Raw genomic sequence first — 12,205 nt, 5'->3', positions numbered from 1 at the left:
TAACAATGATTGTCAACACTGTTAAATTATTGTAACGTCTGTCGAGACGCTTTGAGGAAGACAGGAAACCAAATCGATGACTTTATTGAGCAAAACTGTTTTTACTCGGCCTTAACCACACAAAAAACATTAGTAAAAATGTATATCTAGCAAGGCTGGTAATTTTCTGCTGTATAAACCAGGCTTGAACCAACTCTTTGTCATCTGTCATATCAACAGCAGCCGCTTGCTCTCTCTCACCTGCACCAACACAAACTCATGGCACTTAGCCACTGATGCTTAACGGTCCTGAGTACAAATATAGTAAATATGTAATAATAATGTATTTGGGTGGAGTACAAATATAATAGATGTGTAATAACCGTGTATATGTATTTGTTTGTAATACAAATATACTAAATATGTTTTAACAATGTATATGTATTTGTGTGTAGTACAAACATAGTAACATTATTATTTGTGTTTAGTCTCTGACAGGATTCGCGTTGGTGGTGAGCAGTGATGGGATGATGTTTTATGCTTCATCAACTATTGTGGACTATCTAGGATTCCATCAGGTAAGTGAACTTTGACCCTACATCATACACAATATCATATTCATACACACTATCATATTAATCAGTTTGGATCATACTTTTGACCACATAGTGGTGAACGCTTTTAGTTTACTCTTGTTGCTAGAAAACTGCATTATAGATCTAAAGTACACAGAATGCATGTATCCCAACATGCTTCACTCTGCAAGTCACATGACCTTCCTGAAGATAAAGCCAAAAAAAGTTTGTCTTTTTTAAATGTTGGATTTCAGACTCAACAACAAAAACAAAAACATTCCCACAGAACCTTCTTTGTTTGTTTTGAGTTTGTCATGTAATGTTGTGCCCATAATTATAGTTTTAGGAACATTTTATGTCTAATAAACTTCACAGAGCAGCGCCACAACACAAAACTCTCATCCTCTTCTGTGCCTTTGAAGGGCAGCGAAATAATACAAGAAACATAAACAATATTCACTACTTTCATCTGTCTGCTGCAAAACCACATTTTGTATTTTTGGAGGCAGTCGATCAAAAGCATCGCGTGACACAAGTGTGGAAAAAACATGGAGGGAGGAAGAGGAGAAGGTTGAAGAATCTGTCAGAAAAGAAAAGAAATTGATGGAAAAAAAGGAAGACGACCAGAACAGTCTGACTCACTCTGTGTGTGTGTGTGTGTGTGTGTGTGTGTGTGTGTGTGTGTGTGTGTGTGTGTGTGTGTGTGTGTGTGTGTGTGTGTGCCACAGTGTGTGTGTTCTGCTCTTCGGGAGCTGGTGTCACGCGATGTTTGACAAACACAGCTGCTCTCACTTTTACTGTACTTTTTTTTTTTACTGTACGTACAAAACTGATTTTGTGTGAAGCGTGACGTAAACGTTCGTTATCTTCCCGCCAAAACAGCATCTGACACATACTGTGCAAATATCTGACCTTAAAACAAATATGCTTCCTAATAATCTACATCCACACAGCAGCAGCATTGCAAATAAATGTCTAGTCGTCATAGAAATGTTAATATATTTTAACCAATCGGAGGCCGTGAATAATAGCAACCAAGCCTCCGTCCATTTAAAGGTACAACACGTCTTATTCCAAGTCTCCTAAATCACGACTCAGCATGTCTGTCATTTGACCAAATTAGGACAATAACTCTGCTATTAAATATTAAAAATCAAGTGTTTAACTTTCAAATATATTATTGTAATAATGATAGTTATTGTAGTTATGAATGAAGTTATACCATTTTACACTCTATTTATTTATTATCGTATAAGTGTATATTTGCTATAATATTCTAACATAAATTATACAAAGATAATAATAACAATAATAATTCAAAATCAATGTATTTTTTCTTTTTAATTAAATGTAATCTATTTATATAATAATATGTAATATATTTATATTGTATGTTGTGATTATTTGTTTAATAATTATGATATATGTATTTATTTTTAGCAGCTGTTGTAACATAAAGTTTACAATACTTGATTTACAACATTTAAAAAAATATTTTTTTATTCATACCAAAACTGTACAATATATGTAGGGTGTACCTAAACGTTTGGACACACAATAATATACAAAAAATACAAATATACATCTGCGATGAGGTGGCGATTTGCCCAGGGTGTACCCCGCCTACCGCCCGAATGCAGCTGAGATAGGCTCCAGCACCCCCCGCGATCCCGAAAGGGACAAGCGGTAGAAAATGGATGGATGGATATATATCATATTTAATTATATTATTATTATTATTATATTATATATTATTAATATTAATTATATTATAAAAATATATTAATAGTATATTTTATTATTCATTATTATATTAGAATAAAATAATACCCCACCTTCCGCCCGAATGCAGCTGAGATAGGCTCCAGCATCCCCGCGACCCCGAACGGGACAAGCGGTAGAAAAATGGATGGATGGATATTAAAATAATGTTATTATATAATTACTATTATATTATATATATAGTTATATACATTCATACAATTACAATTTGATATATAAATGACATAATATGAATAATAGTGGTATACTTTTAAAATTAATAAATAAATTGCAAAATGTAAAATGAATCATTATATTATTATATACATTTGTTTGTTATTTAATTTGTATTATTTTTTTGATAATTAAGTATTTATTATCGATAATACATTGATTTAATTAAACTTTTTTGTATTCATATACATTGTGTTTATTGTATTACCTGTCCACACTGTGCTTTTCTCTTATGTTATTGAATTATAATATTTTCATAATTAGCATTACATTTATGAATTGAAATGACAACAATATTTGTGCTCTTTGCATCTTTATAGCGGCCAAGCTAAATAAGCCAATCTTAATTAGCATTCAAATACCAAAAATTAATTTGAAAAAGGACTATGCAATAAGGTTGCAATGTTGCACACTTTCTACTATAAGGATTTTATTAGCAATGGGGGAAAATACATTTAAAAAATAATACTTTTGTAGTAATAGCTCGTTTTATTCTGCACACTGATTAGAGCAGGAAGAGAAAAGATCATTGCAAAATAGAGATAGAGCTCAGAATCACAATCAGAGTCCTATATTTTTATATATTCTTATATAGTTACAGATTGATGACATTGTTACACATGCTGAATAATAGAAATATTGTTGTTGGCGAGCACAATGACATTGTAAGTACAGTACGATTCCCTGCTTGTAGACGGATGTGATGCACCAGAACGTGTTTGACTACATTCACATTGACGACCGCCAGGAGTTTAGAAGCCAGCTGCACTGGGCCATGTGTCCTCCACAGCACCAGGGGGCAGCAGCGCATCAGGACAGCCAGCTCACTGTAGGCACTGGTGGGTCACTTTTGGCAGGAAATTGAAATTGTTAATCGTAAATTTTCATTTTAGTTGGAAATTTTAATAGTTAATTGTAATTGTAAATTGTAATCGTAAATTGTAATTGTAATTGTAATTGTATTGTATTTTGTAATTGTACTGTGCCAACCCGCTTATTCAGTTCCAGCTGATTTATGACTTTAATGATGTAATTGTGTTTATGTCCATCTTTAACAACTTATTTTCATAATGTGCTGCTTTAAAAGAAAATGCTTACACGCTGGTTTTGCATTCAGGTGAGGACTTTGCGGCGAGCAGTTTGTTCAACTCTCCAGAGGCGGGCGGCGTTCCTGCAGAGCTGTCTTGCTTCCTCAACAGATGTTTCATAGCGAGGGTCCGATGTCTCTTGGACAGCACATCTGGATTCTTGGTGAGTGACATCGAGTCTGCAAAGTCAACTTCAAGATGGAGGAGATTTATTGAAACAATGTGATGCGTATAATCTACAACATTATTAAAGAGCATCAAGGGAGATGTTCGCCTCAGTGTGATCATGATGACAGTTCAAGCACTTGAAGTTAATGTTGATGTTGGTATTATGACCTGGGATTGGTCAGCTTTTCATTAGTAGATCATATTTCCACATCATGTTTTTCTCTCCTGTAAAATAGAGATAACTAAAAAGTTCCCGCTTAAGTCGATGTCGACATACAAGTTGACCGCTCGTATTATTAGCTTCATCAATATCACTTAGCAGCAACGTACAGTAGAAAGGGGATTCATATGACCCCATTAGACAAGGTTTGCCTGACACATGAAACGTGATGCACTATCCACTTTACCCACCAGATGGCAGTCTAATGTGGAATATCTAAAAATGTGTTGTGTGGCAATTCCAACTTTGACCACAGAGTCAGTTGCTTCGTCGAGTGGCACTTTTCATCATTTTCAGCAGACTGCATTGCAAAAATGATTAGCCCCTCCTCTTCCTCTTGCACGAGATCCACCAAGGAATGAAGGAATGAGACCATATGAATCTCTTCCTGTCTTCTTTTCCAGACGATGCAGTTTCAAGGTCGGCTGAAGTTTCTGCACGGACAGAAAAAGAAGTCAGCGTCCGGTGCGCCGCTTCCTCCTCAGCTGGCTCTATTCTGCATCGCTGTGCCTCTCCTGCTGCCCTCCATCACCGAAATGAAGATGAAGAACATGCTAATGCGCGGGAAAAACAAAGGAGGCATGGTCACCACACTGGAGCATGGGTAAGTGTGTAGTATTTCAAATATTATTTCGACTGTACAAAGTGTGTATTCATTAAAATATTATTTCACCTGAATAGGGTGTGTATTACTTTGAATATTTCTATTTGTACAGAGTGTGTACCATTTCAAGTGTGAGACATTGTGATAGTGATGAGGGTTGACAGTCATAGATAGTTATATAGTAATGGAAAGTGATAGTGAAGGAAAGTGATAGAAAGTGATACAAAGCGATAATGATAGATAGTGATAGAAAAATTATTGTGATAGAAAGTAATAGTGATCGAAGGAGATAGAAAGTGATAAAAAGTAATACAAAAGTGATAATGATAGAAAGGGATAGTGATGGAAATTGATTGTGAAAGAAAGTAATAGTGATAGAAAGTGATAGTGATAGGAAGTGATATAAAATGATAGTGATATAAATAGATAGTGATGGATAGCGATTGGAAGTTATAGTGATTGAAAGTGATAGTGGTATAGTAATAGAAAGTGATAGAGAGTGATAGAAAGTGATGGTGATAGAGAATGATAGTGGTAGAAAGTGATAGTGATAAAAAGTGATAGTAATAGAAATTGATAGAGATAGAAAGTAATTGTGATATAGTGATATTGATAGAAAATGATAGTGATAGACATTTATTCTGAAAGAAATAGTGATATAGTGATAGAAAGTGATAGTGATAGAACCTGATAGAAAAATGATAGTGATAGAAATTGATTGTGAAAGATAGCCATAGTGATGGAAAGTGATAGTGATTAAAAGTGATAAAAAGTGATAGTGATAAAAATTAATCGTGATGTAGTAATAGAAAATGATAGAGTGATAGAAAGTGATGGTGATAGAAAATGATAGTGATATAGTAATAGAAAATGTTAGAGTGATAGAAAGTGAAAGTGACAAAATAATGGTGATATAGTAATTGAAAGTGATGAAAGTGATAGAAAGTGATAGAAAACATAACAAGTGATAATGATAGAAAGTGATAGTGATATACATTGATTTTGAAAGAAAGTAATAGTGATGGAAAGTGATAGTGATGGAAAGTAATAGCGATCGAAAGTGATAGAAAGTGATAGAAAATATAACAAGTGATAATGATATAAAGTATAGTGCTATAAATTGATTGTGAAATAAAGTGATAGTGATTGAAAGTGATAGAAAGTGATAGTGATAGAAAGTAATAGTGATATAGTAATAAAAAGTGATAGAACATGATCGTGATTGAAAGTTATACTGATTGAAAGTGATAGTGTTAGAAAGTGATAGTGATAGAAAGTAATAGTGATATAGTAATAGAAAATGATAGAGAGTGATAGAAAGTGATGGTGATAGAAAATGATAGTGATATAGTAATAGAAAATGATAGAGAGTGATAGAACGTGATGGTAATAGAAAATGATAGTGATAAAAAGTGATATTGATAGAAATCGATTGGGATAGAAAGTAATAGTGATATAGTGATAGTAGATAGTGATAGAAATTGATAGTGACAGAAAGTGATAGTGAACAACAGTTACAGTGATAGAGTAATAGAAAGTGATAGAAAGTAATATTTATAGTGATAGAAAGTTCAAGTAAAATAAAGTGATAGTGATAGTATCGCTATAGTCGCAGAAAGTCATAGATAGTGATAGTAATAGATAGTGACAGTGATAGATAGTGATATAAATCTAAAGTGATTTTGACAGTGATATCGATAGGAAGTTATTATTACAATATTAGTGATACTGATCAGAATCAGAATCCGCGGTATTGGTCAAGTATGTTTAACTCCTATCTTGATAACGGTAGTGACAGGAAGTGATATATTCCTCTGGTTTTCTGAGAATATACATTTTGTGTTTTCATAAAATAGTTCATTTTATTATCCAAAGGAGCTGCTGTGATAGTTTGGTTGAATGTTTTCACTACTTCCTAGTGATACACAAGCCAGGTTAATACTTTTATTTTGAAGCTGGACAAGAAGTGAGTGTGTGTATGCTTAAATGTTGTGTAATTTGACAGTAGTTATTTTGCTGCTTAACAATACCACATCTCAACATAAAGTCAAAATTTTTCACACAAAGTCAACATTTTTCACACAAAGTCAACATTTTTCATAGAAATTACCTTTTTGACTCTTAAAGTTAATGTTGATATAATTGATGTAAAGGTATGTTGACATTGACTTAAGCAGACACTTATTCGCAATAAGAAGAAGAGTGTGGACCAGGATTTGATGAATTGGTCAACATAAAAGTGACAGACTTCAGTAATTTATCTATTTTGGTTCCCTTTTTCCTTCTCTTGTGTCTTACAGAGAAAGAGGAGAACACCTCCGTAGGCACTCTTTCAGTGGGGGAATGGACGATGTAGCAGACCCTCTTCTCCTGTCTTGTCCGACTCCTGGGGGTACACAGAGGGGTCACCACACGCCCTGGACCCCGCTCACCAAAGACAACCTCAAGTTCCGTCCTGATGTCTACTATAACCAAGAAGAACCTCTCAATTTCTGCAAGTCGTCCATGTCGTCCCATAAGGGCCTCAGTCCAGGCCTGGGGAACGGTTGGCCTTTGCGTCCCAGCTCTGGGCTCCTCAGGGGTGGTCAGGGCATCGGCTACACCCCAGCTAACCGCCTAAACAAGGCTGGCCTATATGGGAAGCAGTACCGCCTTTCTCCCAGCTGCCACAGCAGCAGGAATGGCGAGGTGTTTGTGTCTAAGCTCTACGGGAACCTCCAGATCCCGGCAGAACCGGACCCCTACTGCGTAGATTTAGTGAAGAGCGAGAGCGGCTATGGCGAATGCTACGACGGCCACCTTATGCCCGAGATGCCAGCCATTAAAGTAGAGCACGACTCGGACTCGGAGAATGGCTGCGACCCTTACGGGCGACCATGGGCAAACCGGGATCCGGACTCAATGGACCGTCGCTACGGTAACGGGATATATGACCAGAGCTCTGGCGTCCATCTGAAATCAGAGGCGGATTATTACGACCTGCAGTACTCGCCCTGTCATCGCGGCAAAGCAGCGATCAGCCCACCGTACAACAGCGGAAACTTCCAGAACTACGCGGTTAACAACAGCGGACGCTTGCTGAAATGCGACAAAGATTTGAGCAACAACGACAACGACCAATTCAGCCCTCAGAGACTTTCTCACACTCAATGCAGTAATCAAACAATCAACCTCATCGACTCTCACGTCTACCAGCAAGAGCCTCAAAAGGCTTACATGCACCAGGACTTTAATAAGCACTACGAGTTCAAAGGCCATGGGCTGATCCATTCCATCAAACGAGAGCCCATGGACTCCCCGCCGTGGTCCGAGGGCGGCCACAACATCAACAAGGCCATGACAATTGGTCCGAGGAACGTTATGCCGTGTGTAAAATCAAACCCTTACGTTTATTTGCCCTAAACGTCTTTGAAGTGGTGCACTTCCTGCCCCGTCATCAAGCACACCCAACATGAAAAGTAAAAGTACGAACATTCTTTTTGGATGACAGAACAGGCTCAGGTTCTTGTGTTTGTGTTTGACAATCAAGTGTTAGCTTTTCTCGTCGCTTTGGATTAGTGGACACGAGAGACACCGTTTATTTCCTGTCATGTGTTGGACATTTTAACGTTCTTCACCAATCTAAAACTTGCTATGCAGGTTGAAAAAAATATGAAGATCTACTGGACTTCACTGGAGGGTTTTTGTTTCTCAGCACTTTAACTACCACATTTTAATACTAAATGATAACAATACTGATGCATCGTGACAATGTTACCTGCTGGATGACCGCTGGAACTACACTCAGTGGATCCTCAGAGGTTTTACACAATCAATCAATCAATCAATCAATCAATCAATCAATCAATCAATCAATCAATCAATCAATCAATCAATCAATCAATCAATCCCTCAGTTCGTCCATCCATCCATGTGTCTACTGTATATCTACTATATAGTTATAATGTACAAACATGATTTTGCAATGGAAATGATGGAAATAAAAATGCAACCTTGTGATACAGTATTAGTGAGGTCTAAAGTTGTAATAATGACGTAAATGTAATTACAGTAGAACCCGTTCAAGTTGACACAAGCGTTTGTCGACATAACAGAAAATAGCTTTAATCAAGTTTATGTCGAGTTTAGCCACCAGTGCTTTTGTAAGCTAAAAATCTAAATAAAACATTGCAATGTTTGTATTTTTTAGTTGCTGTGTTAGAATCAGGTTAATACTGCCGTGCTTTTTTTTTAAGCTTAGTTTGCACTGAACAGGAAGTGAGTGTGTGCATGTTTCAAAGGGGACCGATTATGATTTTTTTTTTTTTTTACATTCAAAACACTTCCTTGTGGTCTACTCTACATAACATGTAATGGTGGTTCTTTGGTCGATATATTGCATAGATTTTGTTTTACAGACCATCTTCAAGCCACTTTCTGACTGTCTCTTCAGGACGTTTTGTAAGCAGTCTTATTTACGTGCCTTCACTTCAACTGCGTCAACTCCCTGTTAACCATGTAGTAGTTTTTAGACCTTCCATAGGTAGTCTAGTGACAGATATAATTTAGAACAATACGCTGCTTTGAATTAGAAATGGCAACAGCGAAGGATGCATGTGCATACAAAACTCTGTTTTCAATGGATACTGGGCGCCATTTAGCCTTTCTCAAAGAAGCAATGCCCTAAGCTTGTGTTGTTTTTGTGTAAGAACCGTTCGAATCGCAAGAAAGATAAATGTTCTTCGAGAGGTAATTAGAAAGGGAGGAAGAGTGCAAGATTTGACGAAACGACGAGAAAAGCAGCACACACTCCAGTCCAAGGGAGCACAGTCTAAGAATCCACAAGTTTACAGTGATCAAAATGTTAAAGGTTTGTTTCTACTTTTAACAGTTACTATTTACCATTTAAGTATCATCTTGATGTTCTTTGTTTTTCTTAAGCACATGTTTGCTACGAGTGTTTCAAAAAGCATCAACTCTGCGAGTCTAAATAAAAGAAAGCAAATGTCAGCAAAACCTACACACGTTTTTACCAAAGGCAACAATCATAAATGAAGCTTTCCGCACATACACGATGTTGACATCAATAGTTATATTTTGATAAAGATGACGAAAAACACGCTACCCGTTAACGGCGTGACGCAAAGTTAAATCATTAGATGCAACCTTACCAGAGCAAAAACGATGCATATTTATCGGAGTCTTGATACCAATTTCCTTGACCCAGCCACAAACAAAGAAGTTGTAGACCTCCATGCTGTTCCAAGTTTCCATCTGTTTTGTCGAGAGAACAATACTTTGATATGTCTGAGAGCACGACCAAAGTATAATCCTTGATATCACTCGACAAATCTTTTTTTTGATAAAAGTATAGGGATCTATTCCATTGTATTGTTTGTTTTTTTGCTCAAATCTGCTTTTTGCAGGAAGATTCAAGCCTCTTTTGTACCCAGATATTTCCGCGCTGCTAGCTGTACAACTGCCATCTTGGCTTGGTTGACCACCACTGGTTTTCACTTCCGAATACAAGCAATTGACTACGGTGTCAGACTACAATGCCGTATTGGCGCAAAAATCTTCGGGTAAACCTCTACCATATAATGGAGATATCCGCTGACGTCACAGGGCAGAAGATGTCAAAGGACAGATCCAATTTCAATTTGTTTGTAGAAAGCATAAAGGAATGCAATACTATTTTATAAACATCTCCGCAATGCCTCCATGATTTGATTTTGAATTTATGGGACTTATGTGGATCCCAAATACACAAAATAAGGTACCATCCGGTAAGAAAAGTTGTTTTTTAATAATAGATATACCCTTTAATTTGGTGTCATTAGACTGTAATAATGTTGCTGCTTAGTGATAATGATGAAGTTAATAATACAACACACGTCAACATTAACAGAACATTTTTTATAGAACCGCGTCGAAGTTGACTTTAATGGACACTTTTTTAAGTATTAGATGTAAGAAGAACTTGTGGACTAGGACTTGATGAGTTAACCAACTTTGACAGATTGTCGACATAAACTGTCCTATATTTTGTACATATTATCCCTCAAATTTAATGTCGACAAAAGCGGTCGATAGTGTATGTTAAGTCAACTTAAGAGGACACTACACAGACCCAATGAGTTGGTTGTCGAGTTAAACGGGTTCTACTTAGCATGTAGCTTACCAGTAGCATAATGGCTTGTGTTTGGCTGCAGAAGCTTGTCAACAAAGTGTTTCCTCTCAGCCATCTTCAAATGGTAAGTTTTATCTAATTTTGGTGCTCAACTTATATCTATACAGTAAAATGCATATTGATGAAATGTTATCATTCATGTTTCCACTCGTCCTATGTGTATATGCCTTTTCAAATAAGAACAACTCAAAACTCAACCAGCATTTCAGAATGGATTGTGTTCTACCTCAGAGGTTCTACTGTGCAAAAAACTTGATAGCATAATAGAAAAGGGATTCATATGACCCCATTCGTTGCAGTTTACCTGACACATGAAACATGCTGATTTTGGGGGGGGGGGGGGGGCACTTTCCACTTTAGTTGGCAGTAATGTTGAATATCTTAAAATATGTTTTGTGGCAATTCCAACTTTGACCACAGCGTTTGTTGCTATGTAGGGTGGTGCTTTCTGTCATTTTCAGCAGACTGCATTTCCAAATTATTAACCCCCCGTCTTCCTTTCACACAAGATTCACCCAGGAATGGGGCCATATGAAACCCTTCCCTAGCACATTTCTACAATTTTCAGTTAAATGACAAAAATATGTCAAGTTATGAGTATTTTTCATGACAAAAGTTACATGTATTTTTCAATCCATATAAATCAAAACAGCTAGTTTTTTCATCGAGTGACAGCATGGGAGCACACAGGAAAATTACAAAACTGTATTCAATGTCCTTATAAGCTGATTGGTTATATTAGAAATAAACATATCAAACTGGATTACATTTTTTTATGATATGTTATAATTAACAACATTGACACAATGACTGCTAAGAGTATCTAAGCAGGGATGTCCAAAGTTTGATCTTAAAGCCATTTACAGCTCACAACTCATTTTCTATTGTCTCACGACACAATGTAAAAATATACAACTGCTAAAAAAAATGGGGAAAAAGAGCCAAAAGGAGTACATTTACATAAGAAGAAAAAGTAGAAATATACAAAGTCATTTTTACATATATATATATATATATATATATATATATATATATATATATATATATATATATATATATATATATATATATATATATATATATATATATATATATATATATATATATATATATATATATATATATATATATATATATAACTTATTAGCATATTGGACTGGTTTTAGCCTATTTTTTTTTTTACAAAATGACAAATATCCAAATGGTATCCTAAATACAAAATATACTTGTATGCTTTGATGTTTGAGTATTCTTTCTTGACACTGAATTACACGCACATTGTACAGTTGGAAGGGGATTCACATGGCCCCATTCGTCACGGTTTACCTGACACACGGAACGGGACGATTTGGGGGCGGGGAGGGGGGTGCCAGATTGGCAGTAGAGTGTTGAATATCTTAAAATGTG

At 36.0% G+C, this 12,205-nt stretch overlaps 1 protein-coding gene across 1 annotated transcript in view; it reads left to right on the top strand.

Annotated features, from left to right (window-relative positions):
* LOC133630137 (uncharacterized) overlaps positions 1 to 11,783 on the top strand; it is an 82,996-nt gene extending 71,213 nt beyond the window's left edge. The window contains exons 5-9 of the mRNA XM_062021489.1: positions 468 to 557; positions 3,244 to 3,388; positions 3,667 to 3,800; positions 4,430 to 4,629; positions 6,930 to 11,783. Of these exons, the coding sequence (XP_061877473.1) occupies positions 468 to 557; positions 3,244 to 3,388; positions 3,667 to 3,800; positions 4,430 to 4,629; positions 6,930 to 8,031 (1,671 nt within the window). The 3' untranslated portion in view covers positions 8,032 to 11,783. The remainder of the gene's footprint in view (positions 1 to 467; positions 558 to 3,243; positions 3,389 to 3,666; positions 3,801 to 4,429; positions 4,630 to 6,929) is intronic.
* The last annotated feature ends 422 nt before the right edge of the window (positions 11,784 to 12,205 follow it).

The sequence above is a fragment of the Entelurus aequoreus genome, linkage group LG15, assembly GCF_033978785.1.
Source record: "Entelurus aequoreus isolate RoL-2023_Sb linkage group LG15, RoL_Eaeq_v1.1, whole genome shotgun sequence".
In the NCBI taxonomy this organism is placed as follows: domain Eukaryota; kingdom Metazoa; phylum Chordata; class Actinopteri; order Syngnathiformes; family Syngnathidae; genus Entelurus; species Entelurus aequoreus.
This window is presented reverse-complemented; position numbering and strand designations above follow the sequence as displayed.